This window comes from Apus apus, chromosome 3 (genome assembly GCF_020740795.1).
Source record: "Apus apus isolate bApuApu2 chromosome 3, bApuApu2.pri.cur, whole genome shotgun sequence".
Classification (NCBI taxonomy): Eukaryota; Metazoa; Chordata; class Aves; order Apodiformes; family Apodidae; genus Apus; species Apus apus.
Genome location: NC_067284.1, coordinates 18023273 through 18050240, shown reverse-complemented (window position 1 = coordinate 18050240; position 26968 = coordinate 18023273). Strand labels below are relative to the sequence as shown.

Here is a 26968-nt window from a genome sequence, read left to right as displayed (position 1 = left end):
TTAAGATTGGGATAGAAATTTCCAGTGAGATCATCTGTCAGAATCCAGAATTTGTATAACAATTAGAGCAGCTCATTTGATACTGGGTTTGCTGTTGCCTTCATGAGGTCAACTCAGGAAAAGAGGCTGAGATGCAGTGTCTCAGTTAATATGTTAAAAAATAGTAAAAATGCATGCAATAAAGTTTACATGAGAGAAAAATAATGTGTGATCTGGCCTGGATCACCAAACATATACCTTTGTTCTTAGTCAAAGGTCAGTTTTCTGATTTGGTGTGACTACAACTTTAAGGAAGCAAATTCTCTGTCCATTGTTACAAGATAAATATTTTTGGAGTACCTGTTCTGAAAGACGTTGGCTCCTTTCCATGCTAAAACAGTCATAAGGAGAATTAAAGACTTGTATTGAACTTGAAATAAAAAAAATCTTTAACTTCTTTTTGTATTTTCTAGGTGATAATGGCATAATCCTAGACAGGGTGGTTCAACCTATAATAAGTGCTGAGAACAAATTCTATTAGCACATTCTAACACTCTGTACTGTTTTCACTGATGTAGCTGCTTGCTTCATATCACTATGATGATAGTCATGATTTTAAAAATGTTAAAAATGTACTACTGTATTTCCTTACCCTCAAAAGATTTAGGAAGAGTCCAGAAAGTGAACTGAATAGATGAAGGCAGCTCTAGTGAAAATGTAGAAAGTCAATCAGGTGGTGCAGTAAAGCTGATGACTGAGACTTCTGAGGACTTCAGACTATACCTAATTGCTGCTGCCAGCATCTGTGAAAAGAGTTTGGAGGCTGCAGGAGCAAGACTTACTTTAAATAATAACTAAAAAAAAAAAAAGTTCAGTGGGCTAATAGACACTTTGGAGTAGTAAGAAAGAAATATTAAATAACCATTAAAGAAATGGCAGTTGCAAGCCCTTTGTCACTCTTTAATAGAAATGCTTCTTTCTTTCCCAAGGAGCAGTGTTTACTCACTGCTTCAGAAAATAAGTATTTATATTTATTAGAGAAATTATGCTGTGCTGCATGTTGAGAAAATATTCCCTTCTGCTTTTCAGAGCAATTTGCTCCTGTGAATTTGGTTCTTCCAGTTTTTTAACATTTGCAAATACACTTGCTTTATTACACATCGAGTTCTTTAAACCTTTAAAAAATGTTCCTTCAGTATGGGCTGGATCTCCTTTGCAACAGTGAATCATGTGTATGTAAAATTAATTCCTTAAATGTAATCAGTTTTCTCTTTATTGAAACCCACCTTTTTTTTCAGAGGCCTTTGCAATTTCCAGTCCATTTCCACTGCATTTCCTCTATTTTTGTAATTTCTCCCAGTCAGTTTCTTGATCTTCTAGTCTCAGTGAGCAAGCACTAGTTTTTCAAGCATGCACCATGCAAGGTAGTGTGTAAACATTTTTAAACATCTGTGTTTAAAGCACCCGTTAATGGATTTTGAATACGTAGGTGTCTGCTCTACATCTTTGTGTAGGTCTTGATGGCTATTCCGCTCTAACGGTTTTGAGGTCACCACAGAACTCACATCCTTATTTATTTCAGTTCCAACACAAAGACTCCATAATTTATATGAAGCAGTTAAATCCTAAAAAGCTAAGTAAGAAAAAAAAAAATAAATGTCAAAATAACAAATCCTATGTGGATTTTGCAAAGGGGTTTAAAGAAGAGCTTTAACCATCTGTCTGCCTTCTCTCTTGTGTATTGGTAAGGCTGTAGTGGTTAGTGTGCACATGTCTGTGCTGTTTCAGTGTCTGAGAGAAAACACTGGTAGCAGAGTTTTGCATTTACATAGATATAAATGACAATATATCTTAATTAGGCTCTTAATGCAAAATGCAGTAAGCTTTTTATTCCAGATGCCACACACAGAACACAAACATCATGTTGCAGCTGCTTCAGCTTTCCAGAGAATGTACAACACATTTTTTTGGAATGTCTTGTTTGTTCAAGATTGTTACTGATCACTGTAGTACATACTTAAAAGGACATCACTCTATATTTAGATGCACTACTGGCTCAGTTAACACTGTATGTGTTTGGAAAGCACTTAGCGTAAAAGTGTAATCACTGCATTAGTTCAGTGGCACTTTGTGGATTTAAATAGTTGATGTCCACAAGGAAAGGCTGGATAGGAGACTTGGGATGACAGGGGACTGATTATGTTAATTTTTCTGTGATTTTGGGCAAGGTACTTAGGGCTATATATAGAAAATGCTCTTGGACGTAGATGTTATGAGTATATGAGCAGTTTTCCCATGGTTTGACTTGCTCATTTTTACTGCTCCCTGTTAGGAAGTTGAATGCTGTTCACAGTAGTTCAGTTGGATACAATTGTGGGAAGAGTTCCTTAGAATCACTGGTGCATACGGGGCTCTGGACCATCACATGAGCTGCTCCTAAGACACGGACCCAGATGCTGGTAGGGGTCAGAGATGAGGCCTGGATGCAGCAAGGTGCTGACTGCCAGACCATGGACCCCAGAACGGTGTGTGAGCAGCCATGAAACTGGAGGTGCTTTGCGCATGAATCGATGTTTCCAGGCAAAACTCCTTGTTAGATTAAGGTGCCTCAGAAGGTAGCTGTGATCTCAAGACTTGCCTAAGCCCCTGAATGAATCTAGCCCTTAATGTTTCTGGTCAGGATTTCTCTTTCCTCATTTTAATTTCTTTGTTTCAATCCCTATTTAATATTCTCATTCCATTTCCTCATTTTAAGCACTTAACGAGGCACGTATTTTCAGAGTTTAGTCACCTGAGGCTTTTTTTGAAGTTGAAGGAGGGGACACTCATTTTCAAACGCTGAACTATTGTATTCTCCATGCTTTTGAGAGATTAATCTAGAAATACAAATACTTATTAATATGGAAGATAATATAATTATACTGGACTATTAAAGTACTTCTAAAAAGTGCCTTATAATCAATAAAATTACTAACGTTATTCATTGAGGGACTGTAAGAAGTATTCATGAAGTATACACTTTTGCTTTGCATCTATTCTCTTTCCATTGATGTTAACACCTCTGCAGTTCATCAGACCCTTTTTTCTCCTTTTGCTGGTGCGGAAGAAGCAGCAGCTCCACTGGTGGAAAGGTGAATGGAAGATCTGCATTTCAGCTGTTTATATTTCAGATAGTTACACTGTAAAACCCTCTGTCTTTGTACTTCAGATAGTTTGGGCATTTGAAGCTAGCTGCTGTTAATGTTCGAAAAACTAAACCTACTCTTGAGTAATGACTGTCAGAATTGCTGCAAACTTCAGCAACTCTCCTAGTGAAAATATTGCACCTTGGAATAGAAATGTTACATAAGCTTTAACTCTCTAAGACACAGACTTGAAAGAGAATCACACTGAAAATTCACTTAATTCACCTGGAACTTCACAATTATTTTTATATAATATTTAAATATAGCACAACAGGGAAATTTATTAAAAATACATGAATAGTTATGAAGAACAGTAGTTTTCTAGATAAGCAGGACTGTTATCATATTACTTTTGAGCCCAGTTGGAAACCTGCAAACATTACTTTAATGCAAATACCAGAACATTTTTCTCTTAAAAGTTCGAGTGTATTGCAACAACAGAACTTTTCTCTTTTAATGATCAGTGATTTCAGGAAAAGTACTGTTTACTTCTGTCTGTACTTGAGGGGTAAAAAGGTAACTACAAAATTGATTTAATTTTGTTCATCTGTTAGCTAAACTGACTGTTTTTCAGATTTTACTGAAAAGGTGTAGGTAGGGAATGAGAGGGAAAAGTTTTATGCCTCCTTTAGAAGACAGTGAATTCAGTAGAAGCAGCAGCTAGAGGAAGGAAAAGCTAAACCCAGAAGAATTAGGAAAATGTAAACACTGCAGCTTTCAGCATTAACTTTCAGCATCACTTTTTTTTTTTTTTTTTTCCTAATCTCTATTTCTGTGGAAGGGAGGGTTTTTAGTTGCTTGGGAATCACAGCCCTGGCATACAGTATAAAGGGGCAGTAAAAGCTCAACCATGCCATGAAATTCTCACTAAGGAAGGGAAGCTCCCTGCTTTGTGCAGTAGCTCTGTGATTAGAATACCAAGGCAAGCAGAAGACATGGATTCAGTTTTATCTCCTGTCTCACAGTTAAACTCTCTAGGAACATATTCTAGACTGGCTGTGTGATATTTACAAAGCAATTCCATTTTGTACAGACTGCTGGACTATAGGGAGCAAGACAGAGTGAGGATATCTACGTAGCCCCCACTTATGGGGAATGATTCCTGGGCTGAATAAATGGTTTCGTATTGATGAGTCATTTGATGAGACTGAGTCACTAAACAATCATTGATAAAAAAGCTTGGACTTCAACTTCTCTCTTGGTATCCTAACCCCTCCAAGCCATGCTTGGTGCTTTTTCTCTCTCCCCTCCCTATCTTTCCCAGGACATGTAGGTAGCCCATGAAAGGTGGAGCCAAAAAAAAGGTATGAGCGAAACAGAGGATCTTCTGCTGCTCCACATGGCAGATAGAGTCTGGTATTCAACTTTGTTATTCTGTGGTTGAATAATTAAATGAGTGCTAAACAGACAGATTCAGATATGGTTTGAGACAAAAGCCATCAGCCTGTACCTCCCTCAGCACTTAAGGAGAAATAAGGCTTTCAGCAGGAGGACGGAAGTGACTGCATCTGTCCTTGATGGTTCCCTTGATGGCAGAGCTCAGATGGTGTCAGCCTTCTCCAGCAGCACATCATGCTTGCTCGGGGTCACATGAGTCTTCTACCATTCCAGATTGTCTGTATGCACTCCCAAACCAGGGGTCACAAACAGAATGTGCACTTTTTGATGAGGAAGAAAAGTAGACAGACTTCATAATGACAGAGAGGGAAGTCAGATTATCCTCAGCATATACCAGTAAAACATGGAGATATTTCTGAAACCCTCCATTACCATGCATAAAAAACCTATGTATTTAAGACAGACTGCATGGTTATATTCTAAACAAAGTATTCTTAAAATCTCACCTGTGGAGGAATCACTTGACTTGTAGTTTAAATATGCAAGAAAGGTGAAATCCCTATTTCACTGAAATCAGTAGAAATGTTATTCTGTCATAGGGCCATGATTTCTTTTGCAGACTGCAATTCTGTTTAGCTCAGTGGATAACCAGAACATCCCGTGTGTTCAGATGCTTTTCATATTTTTAGGTGCCTCATTTTAGGAAAGCTCAAAGCATTCATTAGGAATTCTGTGGGAATTTTGCATAAAATATTAAGGCTGGCTCAGGAGTGGTACACCTTATCTTAAACTGGAAAAAATTAAGCATCCAGTTTCTCAGCCTCTGAACATTTATGTTTAACTTAATTAGAAAGTTTTCATATCTTTCATCTTGCTTGAATTATTTTTAGACTTTAGAAGAATGATAAGTCATGTAAGGAAATGTAACTTTTCCATTATTATGAAAGACAGCTGATAAGAATTAGTATGCTTTCTATTTCCGTTTCAGAGAGGTTTATTTTGCAGTCTCGAAGAGGGCAAGCATCAAAATTATTTAACAGACTCTACAAGCCATTTCCAAGAGGTGGTCTGAATAAACATTTCAGCATAGTCTCAACTTAACTCTATTGGTCATTTATATTCAGATAAGTCACACGAAGTCACTTTGAAAGAGAATATCCAAATAAATAATTGATAAAGTTGAAAATATTTTTAAATATTGGAGTTCTTGAGTCCACTGTGTTAACCACTTTTAAAAATCAGATTTCTGTTGCATCTTGTTTCCATGCCAATGCCTGTTAGACATGTTATCTTAGCTCAAAGTCATCATGGTCCAAGCTATTCTGAAATGACCTGCAGAGTTTCACTTAGTATTTGAAGCTGAAAAATTACCATTGATAAACTAGAGCTTTCTCTCCTGCAGATGTGTTCATTCAGTCAGCCAGTGCAAGCCCCTCTCAGGGAATTGCTAAGAGTTAATTCAATGTACACTCTTCAGGTCAGCCCACCAGATTTTTGTTCATAAATTGATTTGTGTTTTTCATCTGTGCATATGCTGTCCAGGAGCTGTGAGTAACCCTGAAACACACACTGAGGCACTGCATTTGTATAACCTCCATTTTCCCTACAGATTTCTATGTTTACAGTCAGTGCTCAGTATCGTCTTTATTCCCTCACCTTCTGTACTCCTTTTAACTTACCTTATCGTAGATGTTTTACCAAGAGGTTTCCAAGTGTGCTATGTAGACCTCAGACGTAATTACTGAAAGGCACTAGAGCAATGGAAGATAAACCTGGGTTGAAGACAGAATGCCTGATGCATTCATCTGTACAAAGATGAGCTTGTGTTTGTCAGGCTTTTAAAGTTAACTCATGACATTTGCCAACTGACTCAGCCAGCATCCCAGTGCCTAGTGGAGCTGGGGCTATTCAGACACTGCCATAGCTTTGTGTATAATTCATAAATAAACTTTTATGACTTGGATTTTTACAGAGCACAGATCTGGCAAGTGAACTCCTTGGACTGTCTTGCCTAGTGTTCCTGCATGTTAATACTTTTCCCATTATATGCCATGAGAAGTGTACCACTGGTTTAGTCGCTTTCCAGCTGGGGGTAGCTTGCTCACTAATGATAGTGGGGTTCAGTTTTGTGAACCTGATGATGGTTTGAGCCTCATATCTTGTCACTGAAGATTTAGATAAGTGTGACATAGCTAGGATTGAAGCTTCCTTTTCATAGAATGATAGAACCATTTAGGTCGGAAAAGACCTTTAAGATCATTAAGTCCAACTTAGCACTTCAGTTAACTTAGCACTGCCAAGTCCTCCACTAAACTGTGTCCCTAAGCACCACATCTACATGTCTTTTAAATACCTCCAGGGATGGTGACACCACCACTTCCCTAGGCAACCTATGCCAATGCCTGACAACCCGTTCACAGAATCACAGGATCATCGGAGTTGGAAGGGAACTCTAGAGATCACTTAGTCCAACACCCTTGCTGTAGCAGCATTGCCTAGAGCACATTGCACAGGATTGCATCCTGGCAGGTTTTAATATCCCCAGAGAGATAGATAACTCCAGAGAAGGAGATATTAAAAAGAGATATTTCTTCAGTGAATAATTTTTTCCTAATATCCAAACCTTCCCTGGCACAATTTAAGGCCATTTCCTCTGGTCCTGATACTTATTACGTGGGAGAAGAGACCAACACCCACCTTGCTCCAACCTCCTTTCAGGCCGTTGTAGAGAGTGGTAGGGTCTTCCCTCAGCCTTCTTTTCTTCAGACTAAACAAACCCAATTCCCTATATATATGTTTGATTGATGATATAAGTAAGATGAGCATTGTGTAATAGGTAATGTGGTGTCACAGTTGGTTTTAACTAATCAAAGCTTCTGCAGTTAGCAAAAGGATAGTAATTTCTACCCCTGTCCACATATTCCTCCTACTGGGTATTTTGCTAGATCTCATGCATACGCACATGTAAAAGCAATTGGATTAGGGTACTGATCTACCTGAAAACAAGTACTGTTCTTGCTGAGTTAGCTTTCTGCCTGACTAGTCCTCAAGGCTAACGATGCAAAGAGATATTTTGCAGCAGAAAAATGTATTTTTTCCTTTTTCTGATAGAACATAGGTATTTAAATCAATCTGTGGTGTCAACTTCCCGTAGCATTATATTTCATTGAGACTCATAGGCATTTCTCCTGTTCCATCCTGATACTGTACAAGTATTTCACAGCATATTTTATAATGGAAAAATGATCTGTCCACTGCATAAATATTTCCTTGTTATAGTTCCAGTGTACTAAAGACCCAGCAGCCTATCTCAGTTCAAATGCTGTAATTTATTTCAAGTGTCTTATTTAGTCCATAAATACCATGTTTGTTTTCTTCACTAGACATAAAGACATTCTTTAATGTAAGCATCTCTGAATTGCATATGTGTTGTTAGATCTAAACATGGTTAGAGAGAATTGTCTTACTTCAGTCATTTGTTGTCTCAATATATGCATTATGTTTTGATGAGACTCCTCACCCTTTCTTTTCTTGATCTCTAGTATAACATACAAACAGATCAGTACAGAAGTTGTGATAACGTCTCTGCCAAATCATCAGATAGTGATGTCAGTGATGTGTCAGCCATTTCCCGAACCAGCAGTGCCTCACGCCTCAGCAGCACAAGTTTTATGTCAGAGCAATCTGAACGCCCTCGGGGCAGAATCAGGTGAGTTTTAAGTGCAGCTTCAATTGTATCACACTCCCTCTTTCATTTAGTGACAAAATGCGACCAGAAATTTTGTAAATTAGATGACCACAATGTAAGAATTTATGAAAAAATGTCTATTCACATATGAGCTGTCTTCCATTGTTAGATGGACAATATTTTTGCAGTTGAGTGTCTAAAACAGGCAGCAAACTTCCCATGAGGAGGTGACATTAATGTGTGGCAAGTGGAACCTGAACACACACCATCGTCTCAATGCTGGCTATGAATCAGTGCAATCTGTATGCCAATTAGGTATTACAGCAGAAATATTACTAGATTTTTCATCTAAAGAGTTTTCTTTTGTAAAAGCTCTGCCTTTCTTTTTTTTCAATCCATGTATTTATTTCCCTGTCTATCTGGCTTTATTTTGCTGTTGTCATGCATATGATAACTTACTAGCTTTGAAACAAGTATTTGTATAACAATTCCAATAATGAAATATCTCTTTCATCCTTGATAATAATCTGTTCTAGATTTAGTGCTTTTTTAGATGCACAGATTGTTTCCTCTCTATATTTCAATCAATGACTGAACTCTCACCAGCTATAATGGCTGTAGGATTGGCTTGGTAGTCTATGATTACATCTGCCAATGTCTGAACTCTCAAAAATGCATTATGAGTATTATAAGACACAGGAAGAATTAGTAACTATTAAAAATAATTATCCCTATGGAGGAGATCAGTCAAATACAAATCTGGATGACATCATGTAATGCCTCAGAACGTTTCTAGACAGACTCACTATCCAGGAAGTTCAGCTGCAGGCTTTTTGATCTCTTCATGCAATGGGAAGGAATGTTAGGGGAACTCAGAACGGGTCTCTATATATGAATTAGTTCCATCTCATTTTTTGGTGAAGGAAAGTTCACAAGTGTATTCAAAGTTATGTTTCAGATTGGTGAAATTCTAACTTGACAGCTGCAGTAATCCACAATCCAGCAGAACACTGCGGTGGAACTGTAACTATGTCTAAAGATATTCAGGTGTTTAAAGTGATTCCAATTCATGTGTTTATGTTCTAGCTTTTCAGTACTTGTTCCTTACAGAAGGCTTTAGTCATATCAAAAACCCTGGTATTTTCTAGACATTGAATTTTCTCTAACTAGAGCCTGTCACAGTATCTTTGGCAAGTTGAACACAATAGGATTTTTTCCCATAAATATCTCTTGTGTTGAACAGAATTTATCAGAAATGTTCCTTGGGTTCAGGATGTCTGATCACAAATATCAGAACCAGGAGAACCACTGTCCTCATGTTAGGCTGGAAAGCAGGAAACCTAGAGTCAAATCCTTGCTGTCATTTAATCTCTTCCATTTTAATGAGTTGCAGAGCACCTTGGGTGCGGGGTTAGCCAGTGTAGGGTACAAAACCAAGTGTCTGCAGTGGGATCTCCAGTTCAGCTTCAGTCCAGACCCCTAAAGGTCCCATCATCTTCATTTTACAATGTGCCAGCTCAGTGGCTAGGGAGAAATGTGACTGGAAAGAACACGAGCATTCCAATTAATAACCTGAAGTGAAACTTGTTTCAATTTTGTACAAAATTTCATATACTTTTAGAAGTGAGAAGGACAAAAATTTCAGTTATAGTGAGTGAAGTTTCTGTCCTCTAATTTCACCACCAGTTCTTCCAGCACAAGTTGCTTCCTAACCTTTTCTCCCAAATCCTAATAGTGAAAAGAACCTTAAAATGCTACCTAATGCCTTTTTTCCCATCAATGCAGGCAGAATCGACCAGTCTCTCTTTTCTCTCTCAGTTCTGAAGGTTTGAGATTCTATCATTTCAGACAATGCATTTTATAATATCCTATGTTTTTGAAGAGTTATTTCTTTACTCAAGCAGTAAAAGTTTTAAACCTAACATTGTTATCTTGTGGCTCTAAAGTGTATGGGTATTAGCTATGGATGTGTAACAACCTGAGATGTTTTCAGCAGTTTTAATTTCAATTATTAACACCTTCAGTTGCATTATATTCAAATGACATTGTACTTATCATAATTTACAGCTTTTATAGAATAAACACTATCTGAATAGGATCAAAGCAGTTAATGCACAGAAATGCTGTGCATCTGGTTTGAAAAGCTAGATAACATTCTAGCTGCTCTTTGGGTCAAAACTCCCAAATTTAAAGTGTTGTAGTAAGAGGCAACTTCAGCATTCTGAAGAAATTAGTAATTAGTGAGAATGAAAGCAAATCTTTAATCAATGATAAAGACTGTGTCTAAACCTTTTAAGGCAGAAGACATTCATTTTGTTCCTCCACTATATTTGTAATTTAATTACCTACCAGGAAGCTGTGACATAGATTGCATGAAAAATACTATTAGTTAATCTTCAGTCTCCAGATTTTGTTGATTAACTCTTCCAGTAGGCTGCAAGAGGGAATGATAATTGATGCAAGTTCTAAATATAAGTATGTAAAGTAGCTTCTTCATTTCTCATTTGTTTAGCATTTTCAGGTGGATGTTGTAACAAATGGCTATGCATGAATAAACTAGTCTGCCTATGAAATTACTCCAAACATCTTTCATGTTACTATCCTGTAAAGTCTGGTTGACTGCCATGCTCTCTAGTGGAAGTGCAGGCGAAGATCAGGAATTTTTGTTCTGGGAAGAAAATGTTCCCTGAATTTTTGGAAACAAAGCTTTCTGGGACTTCTGACTTGAATCAGAATCAGACGTGAATATGACTTGCCATAGCACTTGGTGTGCATTTCACCAGTCATTCCTTACGGAGATTTGCTTCCATCAGTCATGGTCCAGCAATACTTTGTGCCTGTGTATGCTACAGGTGTTACATGTGTGGCTCAGGAACATTGCTCACATTGCTTCACAAAAATGAAGCTGAAGGAAATTCTTTATGGTTTAATACAAATTATTGATAAATCATCTATTTTAATTACATAGTGATTAATCAGCATCCTATGGGCTTCATCAGACAAAGAAGGACATTTGATCACTTCATTAAAAATTATGCCCAATGATGTCATTGGATCATTTTGCATTAGAGGCCTGTTCATGCAAAATTTCCAAAGATACCTGGACTTCCTGACAAAGTCAAGGAGGGAGCTGCCATGCTTGGTGTAGGTGATCTGGAGGTCTCTGTTCTGGAAGATTTAGCAAGTTGGCTACCAGATGGTATTTCACTTAAACCTGATCAAATAAAATCTGCCAAGCATATGTAAAGCTAGATAACTACTTTTAATCTGGATTTTTCTCTATGTATCTGGATTTCAAACACATTTTCTCTGTGTTAGGAATCTGACATTCCTAATTTTAAATTTGAAAATCGCATCTCTCACTACTGGTGTTCTGGATAAAATGTTAGCAATACATGAAGGGCTAGATGCCAGTGACTACGAATCTATGCAGCTCCTCAAACAGTGATGTGGCAACATCAGTCTGTATCATATTGAAAATCAACTTCTTAAATCAATATTTTTAAAAGGGTGTTTCTTGCTTTTGCGGTTAAATTCTGGCATGTGCAGCATTTCAAGACATCACTGTGCACAGTCTGTTCCAGATTTCTCCTGCTAGTGAGGACAATGCACAGTGTTGCACAGAATGAAGTTTAATGAATTAATTTCTGTTTCTTGAACCTCCTGTGGTCCATTTTTTCAGGTCAATGAAGGGCTGTGATTAGTGATGTGTACCCAGGTTCAGGGAAGTATGTAGCCTGTGCTGCACCAGACATGCTTTGCTGGAAAGAGAGATTCAAGCCCTTGTTTTTATTGCTGGCTGGATTTCTGCGTTGTGTTGAGCACTTGAGAGGGAATTGTCAAGCACTTTTCCATTCCCATTAGCCTCAGGAATAAGACTATTTCAGGACTTGTATTAACAGGTTAGCTGAGCACATGGCAATAGTGACCATCTGCTTTGTTTCTTCATATATTTTTAATAATTATTTATTTGTAATTTATAAATACAAGCTATTAAAGTCAGTATTAGAACTAAGGTACTATGCTGCTTTGGTTTTGTACAGCATGACTGAAATAGTGATGGAATTGTAGTTTGGTATATTAAAAAATAAATATATAAATGCCAGAAGACAACTTCTATATTTATAAAACTAATTATATTGCTGACAAATTGCTTATGTGTGACTCTTTCTTTGTAGTCAAGGTTTCTGCTGTAAACAAGACATTTAGGGTCTCTAAGTAGAGATTCATTTTCTTATATAATGTAATAAGCAATATTTATTGGACAGTCACTTCAGTGCTTTATAGTTCTGTATTTAAATACTGAGTGAGATTCATTAGTTGATAGTGCAATGGAGAACATCTTCACTCCCATAGCTAGGATGAGAGCAACCATAAAGTAGCCAGTGCTGCTGACAAACTGAAGACTTTCCATGGGTATTACTATTGAAAACAAACAATAAAAGCCTTCATTGGATTCATGGCCAAATGTCTACTATGTTTTCAGAAGATTTATTTTATCTTGGAATTTTCCATTGGAAAGTTGTTATTTTAAAATAGGATGTTTAAATTAACATTTTACTATGCGACTGGTGTTAGCATTTGTTTAATCCAAGGAGCCTCTCACTATTAATGATGCAGAGAATGGCACATGGGATAGCATTATAAGAAACAGTATTTTTTAAAGCATAGGATCCTTTAAAATCATCAACAAAACTTTCCTTTTCCATAGTTGCTAATCAGACTCCCACTGCAAGAACAAAATGAGTGAAACCAAGACCATCAACAGTGGGTACTAGATTAAATCAGTTTTTCGATGTAAGCTTTTCACATGAAACACACACACTGCTCATTTGCACTGTGTGTGTTTCATACATGAGTACATGTGTGTGTCCCAGCTAAATGTTTGCAAATAGTGCTGTGCTCACAAAAGATATATAAGTAATAACTAAAACAGTGGGGGGTTGATAAAAGTAAATAAATCAAACTGAATTAACCTTCAATATTTATCGCAATGAGAAGACCATGCATACTAAACATTTTGGAACATCTCAGTTGGAGAAGGGTCACAACCTAGCAGCCCACACTGCAGTGACCTCCCTCCTCCACTGTATCTCTGTGATCTTCCCCAACCCCGAGTGTCTGTCAGGCAGACCAAAAAGCACAGATAAGCACTGAGACCGTATAGCAGCCTTTCTTCAGCAGGACACTGTATTTAATGTAGTTCTTATCTGCCTACTTATGAGACTTCACAAAACTTGTAAAAACCTTGCTATCTTCAGCTCCTTCCCAATGATTCAGTTCTGGTTGAAATTCACCAGCATGTGCCACTAGGGGAAAGAGTGAGAGAAGTTGTAAGGATTGCATAAGGAACACAGGAAACAAAGCTAAAACCTCAGAAATTCCGTATCTGAGTTAAAAAGGAAGTTCACTAATTTATTACTTTTTTTTTTTCTGACTTGGAAGTTTCTAACAAAAAAAATAATTAGAATTTCAGAGGAGGGTGTGATAAATAGCTCTTTAACAAGTCTGTACTCAAGGTAGTGATATTTTTTTACAAGCATTAGTGAATTTTTTATTATTAGTTAGAACATTATGCTCTGGCAAACATTAGCATAATGGTAACATTTTAAATCTAGGTTTAAATTGCCCACTAGTTTATCTGTTAATTTACAAGCTGAGCTTTCAACTGTTTTGTGTGCTTAACAAATCGATACCTTTATTCAGGGGTAGCTGCTACTTATCAATGTGGAGAGGTCTTTTAAAAGATGACTCTACAATTCAAATTTTTACACACACCAGAAGTTCAAGCTGATGGAAAAACCTGTCAGTCTTCGGTGTAACTGTGTTGAGCGGTGGTGGTATGACTACTTCTTTGCTTAAAGTACAATTTTAAATCGAGCAATATGGATGTAAGACCAAACAATCCAGGCCAAATTGTCTTGAAAGATAATAAAATTTAGCATAGTGCAAAATGCAACCTATGGCTGATAGTGCTCTAATAGTGCTCATTCTTGCAAAGAAAGAGTATTCATGCAGCAAAAAGCCTGATCAAAGCTTTTAGGCAAAGCCAGAGGGATAAAACTTCTCTAGAAACCTTTTCAGCATTGTATGGCTTCAAGACTTGGTTGTGACACCTGCACTCCCAGCTGTCTGAGAAGCAGAGAGTATGTCTGCTTCTTTCTCAGTTTTTGTATAGTGTTGTGGTTGACATACTCTGTGTGTGTTTGTATGTATGCATTGATAGATGCATATGCAATACATCCCCTTTTCTTGTTTCTGGTTATTGATATAATGCTGTTAAATTAAAAAGATACATGTTTCTGATGGGGGTATGTTAAGGTAATATTCCTTCTGATCTAAGTGACCTTATGTTGGTAATAAACTATCATGTTGTGAGCTGGTCAGAATTTAAGAAAGCTAAAGGAATGTTGCTGAGCTCAGGTTACCCAAACCATAACACAGCATAAGAAACTCATAGTAATAGACAGTGGCAAGAAAAAGAAGGTATTTTTTCCACCAATGCTTGGCACTTGAGTAGCATCATTCTGCCCATACTGGACAATCCCTGCTGTAGTATCTGATTGTATTTGTCTGTATTTTGCTGTTTAATTAGATTTTTCAATTGAAATAATCACAGAGTACATGCAGAGTTATTCATACACAACAGCTTTATCCCAGCATACTGTTTCATGTCAGCATCGCTGCCTTTCAGGGCACAGTGCCACTAAGTGCAGCTCTGTGGCTTCTCACTCCAAAGGTAGTTAGTTTACGGAAAGGTTTTTGTCCCTGTGTTACTTATGTATCAAGAGGGGATATGAAAAGCAAGCATTCGCTCTGTTGTCTTTTGAACCAGTGCTGGAAGAGTGCATGTCGTAATTTGGTTGGAGTGATCTTTTCCATCAGTCTGTGATTTTGTGGGTAGTCTCCATGCCTCCAAATAACATGATTTATGAGTAGCTGGAAGATAAAATCAACCACAGTGAAGTGTGAGAGTTCAGCCAGAGTAGTGAAGTATGTTTAAGTTCATCAATAAAAATTACTCAGATGTAGAAAGTCAGAAATTTACCATTTTAACAAAGTTTGGCTGGCTAAGCAATTCTCTGAATTCCACTCACTGAAACTGATAATGGAAGGATGACCAGAAAATCAGCTTGAATAGCTGTTCTTGATATATTAGAATAAAATGTGTTTTTATAAAAATTTACCCGATTGAAAATTAATCCTAAAATGGAAGGAAAAAAAAAACAAACCCAAAGCATTTTATGGGTCTTAGATTGAGATACATGTTTTTAAAAATCAGGAGAAGGTGACTCTAAAAGGTGCTGTAGAAGTTGTGAGTGGGTGCAGTGCTGCATTGTAATAGAGAGTCTCCTGATATTTTAACTCTTGATCTCTTTGAAGCCCTTTAACATGAGAATTATGACTTGAATGTGTTGTTTTACTGAATTTGCAGATATTCGAAGGAACAGAAAAAGTTTGTGCTGAATAGAAGGATCATCTCATTAGCATCTTTCAGTCAGGTGCCAGCCATGATTACTTCTCAAAGTGAAGTGAATTTATGTGTTTATTATGTGACAGTATAATATGGTGTGTTGTTTGGGTTTTTTTTCTTTTTAATTCCTCTAAAAGGATTGGATGATCTGTCATTCTATTTAATCTGGAACTTAGAATAAATAAAAGAAGAAATTCAACCTTTGGCAGAAACTAGGCATGGAAAATTCTTATTTAAATTTTTAATGTTTGACAAATTTGAAGAACAGATGTAGCTAACAGATAAGACAGTAACAATATAGCTGACTGGCACTTTGCATCTAAAATGTCCACAGTGTAAACATCTGCCTCAACACTTGAAGTAAGCTGGCAGCCTTACTGTTTCCAGCTCACTGCAGCTCAAAACTGCACACCGAAACTGTTTAAAGAACTAGTGCATTTCTCAGTTTCATTATAGAAACATTTTGAACATATATGGTGGATTAATTGATACTGCTGCTTAGGTGATCTCTTTTGAGGCAAGGGCAAGCATGCTGATGTAGCTTGACTCACAACTTTTGAGGGTGAGATAGAGGGCAATAGCCTCTGAATTATTATAATGGAGACAAGAAATATGAAAACAGTTAAGTTAAGCTGCTTAAGAAATAGAACAGCATCCTTTTTACCCTCAAACAGTATATTACAGATGGAAACTGCTGATTCTAAGGTCATTTATGTACAAAACGAAGGCGAAGTCAGAGTAATTAATGTCCTAATTATTCATTATCTAAAGATGATGACTTTTTCAAATCCATCATAATAAACTGCTTTATGTGTCTGTCAGAGAGGGAGGGAGGGAGATGGAGGCTTTAATCCCTTCAGAACATCTGTACATGAAAAATGTACTATGGAGCTTGTGCATTTTTAATTATCTAATTATGCTTCCTCTTTCAAAGAAACTGTCGTGTTACCAGCAGCCTTTCTTAATTATTTGAAAAAGAGTGAAAATACATTGAATTGGTTTTCCATTTAATTATTGCAGTTGATTAAGATGAAATATTGTTCATAGACTTTTAGTATAAGGACATTACAGTAACATTTTTAACAGACAGTACGTTATTTTTAGGATGAAGAAATATAGGAAAATAATTTTAGAGGTGGGTCAAACCTCAGAGTAGCTCTCACTTGCTTTATCTCAGTTTATCTTTTAAAAAATGTTTTCTGTGTTTTCTTTGTTAGTCCTGTCTTTCCATTGTTCCACTTAGCCTTTCGGATTTTCCTCCTTCATTCCCTGTTTTGTGGCTATTGCCTGTTGCTGTTACTTGCTTTTGCAGAGGAGCAGTGAGCAATCTATTTCACATCAGTGATGTGGCCTTTTTACCTGAAAAACAGTCAGATCACAGGTACTTCAGTACATTGTGCTTTAGAGGGGAAAATACAATACAGCATCTTGTAATGGGAAGAATAATACTTTAATGTTACACAGAGGAAGACAAGCTGGTGAATTCAGCTTTCTTGCTACTCAAGAATGATTTCTCCATTCAGTGGTGAGCATAAAAAAACTCCACATTTTTGTATTTTTCATACACAATGACGGTACCTATTTTCTCAATACAGATGTAACATTTACATGCTTGCTATGTTTGATACACTAGAACTATATATATATATATATATACACACAAGGCTATTTGCAGACAAGATTGGGTCAACTGAGATGTTTGCCCTTTGATTCCATTAGCCTGTCCACATCAGCATTAATAGCAATACTTAACCTTGAGAAGAATAGTAACCTAACTGCTTTTGTGTTGGTTTCATTCTATGATGCATGTGAGCAGCTGGCTTCAGGCTGATAGTGGCATGGGTGTGCACAGGCAGGCACACAGGCTTCTGCACATAGAGACAATTGCTCTGCTTGTTTCAGAGAATATAAATTAACTTGCTGAAATGTTCTTGGAAAAGAGGTAAACATCTGCTTATCGTTTGTAATATTCAGACTTAGATTCTGAATTTTTGTTCTTTCATTTCATGCAGGAATATGCTAGTTCTGCAAGTTTTAAAAACAGAGATCTGTCAGAGCTGTGACACTTGCACAGGTCATTGGTCAGTGTGTTACTGAGAAGGACATTTTCACAAAACAGATTCTGATACTGTGTTCCAACAGGAAAATTTCCTGATCTGCCAAGTAGGATGTTAACCAGCTAAGCTGGTAGAGGAGGCTTCTGTAGTGAAATCTTCCCCAGCTTTTACCTCAGTGGGATTTTATGCCTTGAACACAAATGGGGCTGGGACTTTGTCATTCCAGAGGCAGTCTTTGTGTCACTGCCTAGCACTTCTTTACAATACAGGAGTATTGTCAAGACCAGATAAAATGTATAGCATTTGCTGAATTTCAGCTATCTTAATACACCAATAGGACTCTAATATGGAGACTTTACAGGAGAAGCAAGTTTTTTTCTGATTCTAATAGCCATTTCATGGATTTAATATGTGATCAATATGCATGTTAAATCAATATATAATTCCACTTGGTACAAACTGTACAAAATTATTATTTCATTGAATCAACTAACTTTTTTATGGTCTAAAAAAGCCTTTTGACTGAACTAGAGAGAATTTTAATATGGGATAGGTGTTTGTCCTTTGGTGTGTAAAGGACCATGTTTGAAATAATTTATGAAATTCCATAAATTGTACAGTAATCAATCTTACAGCAAATGTTATATATCATATGTAAATATAACTATGTGTTCTAAGACTGGCAGAGCAATTTGTGGATAGGTAATTTAGAGTTTGGATTTATTAATTATATATCATATAATACTAATAATGAGACTTAGTTTATTTTTAGAAATGTAGTGTTCCTCATTATAAAGGAGGGATCATCTTCCCTTTGGTCCACAACTACTCCATGTTTAGGAGGTCATTAGTATTCATGAGCTACCTCATTGCAAAAGGGTGCCACAGGGGCTATGAATTACTCCGTGATCCTGCATTTAGCAGGAGAGAAAAGGAAGCTTAACTAGGTCCTGTTGGTGAAGGCCAGGGATTCTGTTGAAAGATTCAAGTTACCACAGCCGTGTGGAAAGAACTTCTAATAAAACATCATCTATGCAGCAAGGAACACAGGGTATTCTTTACTTACTCATGGCTTGCATTATTGGGAAAATAGATGGAGTAAAAATGAGTGATCATGGAAATAAACACCTAAAGCATTTTTTTAGAAATCATGAGTAAGTCCAAGAGAATGAAAGAAATACTGTAATTTTAGCAATGTTTATTCACTGAATTTTTTTTCCCTACAAGGATTTACTTACAGATATTATATAGGTGAGTTTATGGGCAAACTTTTTTCAAGCTTCCTGTGTCTTACTATCTTTTCTCTTTAAGATGATTTGTACTATTGGCAGGTATTTTATGTAGCTACTGAGAAATACTGATGTATATCTATATACTAATTTTCTCAGTCTAAATAATTTATCCAGTATAATTTTATGCATCTTGAATATATATGTTAGATATCTGTATGTAGAAAGATGTACAATGATTTCATACATGTAATTGGCTTTGTTTCAGTTCTATATATTTGTGTATGCTGTATTTGAATATAAGCAAGTATAATTCACAGTGTTCTTGTAGTGTATTAACTTTATAGAATTTTACTCTGGGTTTATTTTTATGGCAGCTTGTAAAGAATGTTCTTTGAATAAGTTTTTTACCTTGAGAGTTCATTTTTCATTCCCACAGATGCAAGTACAGCTTTCAGGTAGTGGCAGCTTGCAAAACTGAAAGTGCTGCTTTCTTTCACAAGACTTACGGCTGACATGGAAATACAGTCTTGATTTTGCCTTGTGTAGTACAGATACTACTTCAGACAGGATCCATCTCAACTGCATAAGCTTTGGCAGGAAAATGTAGGCATTTTTCCCTTGGTAAAGAGAGCACTGGCTTCCCAGCTGATGCAGGAGCTGGGGAGTAGTGGGTGACTCTGGGGGTGAAGGGCAGCCCCAGGAAGCTGGGGTTGGGGGAAAGCTCTGCTTCTGCTGGGGGGGATCAAAGGCTTCAGTGATTTACTTCAATTAAAAACAAAACAAAAATAAAACAGAAAAGAAAAAGAAAGTGGCTCCTTTTGCATGCTAAATATCTGTGAAGTGAAACAGCCACAGATAGATTATCTGTAGCTATTCTTAATATACATATTGATTATAATGCTATAACAAAAATTAGAAATAGCATAAGATTTTTGCTGAACTAATCATTGAAGCAATTTCTAATCATGATAAAATAATTTTAAATAAAATGTAGTAAATCATTTAATTTAGAAATAAATGGAGTATACTGAGAAATACAGTACTCTTGGTTACCCTGCTACTGAAATCTTTATTTATTTATTGTGTTATGATAACTAGGTTTGAATCAACAGTGTAACTTAATACCTATTTTAGCCATAGCTCTGCAAAAACTGGAGTCTGCATTTAAATTAAAGTGTCAATAATCCCATCAAGTCCAGTAAAGGAAAATAAAATTTTAGGTATGTTGTTGTCAGAAGGTTTAAATTAAAAAGGATATATGTAAATTCATGCAGATCTTTTGCTTGTTTGTGCTTCGTAAATTAAACTCCAAGCATATTGACAAAAGTGTGAACTAGGAGCTATTTCTCTAGTGCTGGAATGGGAAAATATTGTGCTCTAAGGGTACTCAATTAGATGGTATAAGAAGACTGAATTTTAAATGTCTATTCTTTTGATACTGTTCCAGGGAATGTTAAACAATAAACTAGCCCAGGGATTAGATTAATGCAAATGAATCTTAATCTGTTTGCTTAGTTATGACAAGGGGAAGTATTGGACAGCTGTAGGATTTGATCCTTGGTCCTGCACCATTAATCCTGTTTCTAGAAAACTAAGTTATTTTATACTGGAAGGACACTAGAACATATTTCCTAGGAAAGTAGGACTTAGGTTTGCAAGGTAAAAAATTATTGATTCTGAGTGTCAAATACCTCAAGCTTTTTTTTTATGTAAAAGTGAATCTTTTAGGTCCCTCTACCTGTGACAAAGAATGAAAATTGAAGTTTATGTGGGTCTTTGAATAGTCAGTTTATTTATTATTCAGAAAATATTCATAGCCCCTGAATTAGGAAATTAGTAACTCAAAAATGGGATTTTCCTAAAGTTACAATGCTATCAGTTCTTATTTCTCAATTGATGACAATCTTTATCTCCTAAACTCTTATTAAATAATGTGAGATTAGAGGATTTCAGCTCTGTTGTACAAAAAAAAGTGGCATAAAAATTTTGTAATATTATTATTTATTATAGTCATAATCACTTGACATTCAGTAGAGCAAAGTCAACTGCATGATAAACAACTGTTTCTTTAATTGCACAGCAGATACATGTACTTCATTGAGCTTTATTGCTGTGATACGTTTATAGATGAGTATCTCAGCAAAATGCATGTCAATATAACTCAAATCTCAACAGATGCTCTCAAAAGAAGTATTTTAATTTCTTCCATCGCTTTTACTAATGTATTGATGCATAAACTCAAGAGTTCCAGAACTGACAACAACTCCAGTGCTCAAAATGGGAACAAAATGACTGCAGAAAGCTTTGAGTAGGAAGCATCATCAACATCGCAGGAATAGTCCCTGAAATCCAATTCCAAGTGCTGATGGGAAGGTTTTATCCATCTGGAAAGGAATTATCCCCTGAAAATGAGGCCTGTGTGATTCTGCCTGCCACCCCCCAGGTATCAGGCTGTACTTTGGGTCAGCCCCTTGGCTTGAAGTAGCAAAGTGTCTCCTCTAGTGAGGCAAACTAGTCAGGGGTGCTGCCTTCTGGCACCCTATGAGCACGAGTATGGGGCCTTGTCTCCTCAGCAGAGGAAGGAGAGGGACTCAGCATTTGGAAACTGGCTGATGTAGCAATTACATTGGGAAGCCCTGGTGCACTAAATAAGGGATCAAAGTTTTGGTTTGAATACAGGGATTGTGTGACAGCACTCTCAGCTAAAGATGCAGGCTGACTACGTATTCTGACAGTATTATCACACTGTGATCTCTGTTTTTAATGTTTTCTTCATAAATGTCTGAGTTAGTAACAACACTTCTTAAAGGGAAGACATTTCCTAAGATAATCTGCCCATTGCTTGTCAGGCCACACCTGGAGTATTGTGTTCAGTTTTAGTCCCCGCTCTACAAAAAGGATGCAAAGAGGCTGGAGAGGGTCCAGAGGAGGGCCACAAGGGTGATCAGAGGACTGGAGGACCTGCCATATGAGGAGAGGCTGAGAAAACTGGGTTTGTTCAGCCTTGAGGTTGTGGAGTCTTCTTCACTGGAGACATTCAAGACCCGCCTGGACGCATTCCTGTGTGTTGTACTCTAGGTGACCCTGCTCTGGCAGGGGGGGTTGGACTAGATGATCTTTCGAGGTCCCTTCCAACCCCTATGATTCTATGATTCTATGATTGCCAGAATTCTGTGCTAGAGCTATGGACCAATATCCAACCCCAAAATTAAGGAAGAAAAACTTCATAAAATCGTCTGAAATTGTAAAAAAAACACTTTAGTCAGAAGTTTCAGCATTATTTTTGTGATGTTCACCAATGCTTTTAAAAATTAATTTGCTATTTGAAGAATAATGATTCATATTGTTTTATGCTACAGTGTTTGTGGAGAGGTAAAGGAGGAAGTAGTTGCTACTGGAAACAAAAGTAGCTGCTAGGTTAAATATTTTGTAAAGTTGAAGTTACTGCATTCTGAGAACAACATTAAAAAGAGATATTTAGTGAACATTGCAACTTTAAAAAGCAGCACTATATGTAGCCTATGTAGTAAACATTTGTCCTATATTAGGCACATGATTTATATTAAAGCCAAGAAATTATCTCTCTCAAGAAAATCAGTCTCTATTTTGAAAATGGGAAATATTTTAGGGCCTTTTTTCTCAATTTTGTATTGATTTTAAGTGAATAGAACTAGTTTGCCTGACACGAAACCTTTTCTTTGATACTTGCACATTTATGGAAGATGGTATTTTTGTGATTTTTTTTTTCTAAATGACAAAAAAATGCTGTTAAAGTTCTTCCTAGAATGATCTAATATGTATGTGTATAGTGTATGTGTGTGTGCTCACTTACATGTTAGGGAGTGTGTGCTGGGTGAGATCTACAATAAAATACAAAGGAATTTTACATAGAAACATCAAGATACGTATGTCCTTCCATTTTTGGCATGCAAACCCAAAAAGCAAGTCACTAAAGTCGCAGAGGGGTAGGATGGAACAAGACAACATATTTTAAGCTCAGTGTGCCTCAAGTGGTCCACTAAGATGTGCCCTTGAATACTTCAGTGTGTCACAGCACCTTGTTCAGCATGAAGGTGGTAGCTCCTTTTTTTATTTGAACCTAACAGGAGCAGATCCTAAGTGCTGAACACAGTTAAATGTCTGTGCAGAGACTGATAATGACCTTGCTATGAAACTGGTGTCTATTCAAGGACTTTACTTTTCCAGGTTCTTCGAAAAATACTGTCTAGTTTTATCTGCTCTTACATACAGTCGCACATTGGTACGTCTTGGTCACTGTCAGTAAAACATAATTTAGATAAACATCATTTTATACTTTCCTGGATCTGCCTTTGGACAGGCCTGATTGAAGCTGTAGCAGGGCCCAGGTTAGTCACAGGATGTCACTTCTCCACAGATCCTTAATCTCTCCTTGGCAAGATCTCCTATCTATCTGAAACTTATAAATTCAAAATTTGACTTTGAAATACAGAATTACTGAAAAAAACCAAAAATAACAAAAAATAGTATGTTACTGGGAGATGTACTAATCAGCAGTACAATATCAAGGAATATTCCATGTACTAGGCTGATTTAACAACTACATCTGAAGTGAGTCAGGCTGCAACATGAATTTCTGGGTCTCTGCAGAGTGATGGCTAACTTTGTATTGCCATTAGAGCTGAGGCATCACTTGGTCTTAGCAGTGTTTGTTAGGAATGTGTATTTGTTAGTCCTGTGTGTATTTGAGATTGTTCTCTAGAGCGTGTTTCTGAATACCTTACCCAGCTTCTGTGTGCAGGAGCTGAAAAAGAATTATTACAGAAACATTGAAATGCAATAAAATAGCTAAAGAAAATCAAATAGAACTGACAAAGTGATTCATCTTTCTGTCAATCAATAGATGTTCTAGTGGGTTATTAGTTTTTTATTTCAATTTTTTTGTCTTCATACTGTGATTATTGCATTTGCCTTTAAAGAAGTGGAGAGCAAAAACCTGAAAAATACTACATATTATCCCTTTCTGTGAAGTATGAAAAGATAGAAGGTATCTTCATGTCTGCTAGGTCTTAAGGCTTTGGTGAACAGTGCCAATAAGATACCTGCATTAACCTACATATATTCTCTTGTCCCATATTCCCACATTCATTTTCTTTGATTGTAAAAATGAATGTTGTACCACTTTCTGTAGACTGGGGGTATAGGCAGCAAATCTCCACATTTCTTTAAATCTTGCGTGTCTCTCTGTCACTCTGAAAATCATGGGAAGATGTTAATTTTATTTATTTCCTTCGAAGGCGTGAAGTCTGAGGAGCATCAAATGAACCATTTATTTGTGAACCATATGAACGAAAACGTTCCAAGACTTAAAATTAATGTACTAATGAAAAAAAAAAAAAGCCTTTTGGAAATGCTGTCACACCGACAAATTAACGTATTTGTTTTTACTTTGTAACTGTAGTACATTTACTCCTAAAATGCAAGGCAGACGGATGGGGACTTCAGGGAGAATCACTAAGAGCACAAGTGTGAGCGGAGAGATGTATAAGCTGGAGCACAATGACGGGAGTCAGTCGGACACGGCTGTCGGCATGGTTGGAACAGGTGGGAAGAAAAGGCGTTCCAGCCTTAGTGCCAAAGTGGTTGCCATAGTGTCTCGAAGGAGCAGAAGCACATCCCAGCTTAGCCAAACAGGTGAGTGAGATGCACGCTCTTGGGAAACAGGATTCTCACCAAACCTGGTTTGCCATCATTTCATCTGTGGCATCTGTGTTACATGTAAATGGATACAGAGCACTCAGGAGAGATTTTCCAGCTGTGAAAAAGTTTCTGAGATACTGATTTTCTTTGGTCTTTAGGCATCCGCAATCCATACATGCATTTTAGAATATGTACCATAACACCTTTCTGCCCTGATCAATGAAAAATGTTTTTATCTCTTAGAAGCCTTCTTTACAGGTAGGCAAGGAAATGTAAAGGGACATCTCTGGGTATCAGCAGTGAATAATGGTTTGGCCAAGAGCAGCTTCCTATGTATAGGAAATTCCTTTTAGCAGAAGAGTTGAGTGTGAATGGGGGAATTGAAATCTGAGCAAATGAATGGTGGTTGTGTAACTCAGAGAAAAGGTTGTACTTGTAGTGGCAAAAAAATATGTTTTGAAGAACGACCTTGAATTTCATAGTCAAGAGGAAATCCAATAATTTTTCTTTAAAAAACAGCACTGGGAAACTGGGGTCAGTGAATTCAGATAAATTACACAACAGCACGATGCTTCATTAGGGACATAAGATTTTATTGCTTCGTCAGAAGTCTTAAAAGCTTCATATCTGCATAGCCCAAAGGAACAAAAGCTCATAGAGAAATATATAAAAGAAAGAAGTAATGTTGCAAAGTCCCTGTCCTGCTCCTTTTGAACCCCAGTGAAGACATTTGCTCTTGTCTTCTGTGGGAACAGGACCTGACCTTAAGGGTTCTTACTAAAAAAAGGAAAATAAGGAGGAAAAGCTCCAGTCTAGCACAGAATGCATGCATATTGCAGCACTCCTCTCACATAGTCAGGGTACTCTAAACTAAGGTAAGTAACAATATTGTTTATTTCTGTCATCAAATATCCTACCCTTTTCCTTGTTTTTCTCTTATTGCCAGATGAGCATTAGAAGTGATTCTTTCAAAATGTGAAGTTTGGTCAGCTTTAACAAAAATATTGTAATCTTTTCTACACTACTAATTTAAGAATTTTAAGCCAGAAAGTATATAATCATGCAGTTGGACCAAACAATAGATGTACTAGATGTATCTGAAGCCCAGAACTGAATACTGTGTTGCTCAAAAATGCCATCTACCTGGTTGTTAGACTAGTTTGTAGATAGTTACATACAGTGACGTTATTTTAGATGTATCAGAATCAATCACACGCTCTTAAGTAATAAAAAGTAGTATTGTATTAAAGAAGGGATTCTAGGTCAATGTTTTCTCTACCTACTATTGTAATTGTGTTACAGATTTTTTTTGTGGTTTGATCTGGTGTAACTTTCTAGCTCCTAAATCTCATTGAAACAGAAAATGCTGTGGCACAGATCTTGGCTCTGTCTTGATAGCCTAGCTCTGAATAGGAACCAGGGCTGGATGAATAAGAGGAAGGCACAGGGGGCTACCAAACTGAGGGTGATTTGCCTTGCTTGAACCCTTGCTTCTCTCAGTGGAGTTGGTAATTCACTTAAAATCTAAGTTGACTTCCAAACACTTTTTAGCATCATCTATTTAAAGCTCAGATGTTCCCATTCATCACAGAAAGATACTATAGCTCTCCAAATTTTGTTTGGTGCAAATTTCAGAACAATAGAAAATTTGCAAGGAATGAAGCATCTACAGCTATAATGGAACTCAAACAGCAAATCAAATATGAAAAGTACAATTATGTATTATTCATTATTGTAAAACAATTGAGAATGACATTTACTTTGCCTTAATGTGGCTCACACAAACAGTGTCATCTGCGGTATAAGCAGAGCAAATAAAATGTGTAATGTTTTATCAGTCACTATTTTTTTAGTTGAGTTCTCTGAAATCAGTGAGTTGAATTAATGCATTTTTTAGAACAAAATGCATGTGAGAGTTGATAGGTTTACCAAAGAAAATCCATTGTTGGAGACTTAAATACTCATGCCCTAAATCAGGGCCACACTTTCCTTCATTCCTGTAGTGCACAAGAGGGGAGGGGAATTCTAAAAAGTCTCATTCACTTTAGTATGTTGTGCCTAAGTAACTTAATAATGTCTCCACTATTCAGAATTTAAAAAATTTTAAAAAAATAAAAATGGTTTGACACTGTAATATAAACTTGGTCCTGAAAACTGATTATATGAAAATCAATTCTAACAGCCAAATTCTAAAGTTTTAAAACTAGTTTGGGAGCGTATGGATCTCCACAAAAGTGGTGCCAGATATGAACATCTACTGCAGGTCTTCAATACCTGAAGATGTGCTGTTGACACAGAGCATGTATTTTAAAGGAAGTATAAAAAAATACAGAAAT

The 26968-nt window shown here is 36.7% G+C and overlaps 1 protein-coding gene across 50 annotated transcripts in view; it reads left to right on the top strand.

Annotated features, from left to right (window-relative positions):
* Positions 1 to 26968, top strand: part of RIMS1 (regulating synaptic membrane exocytosis 1) — a 319116-nt gene that overhangs the window by 254907 nt on the left and 37241 nt on the right. For 41 of the 50 annotated variants that reach the window (XM_051615426.1, XM_051615425.1, XM_051615461.1 and 38 more), the window contains 2 exons: positions 8045 to 8211; positions 24394 to 24626. The exons of 8 other annotated variants lie outside the window; for them this stretch is intronic. In XM_051615426.1, the coding sequence (XP_051471386.1) occupies positions 8045 to 8211; positions 24394 to 24626 (400 nt within the window). The remainder of the gene's footprint in view (positions 1 to 8044; positions 8212 to 24393; positions 24627 to 26968) is intronic. One more of the 50 variants, XM_051615454.1, reaches the window with a different exon arrangement.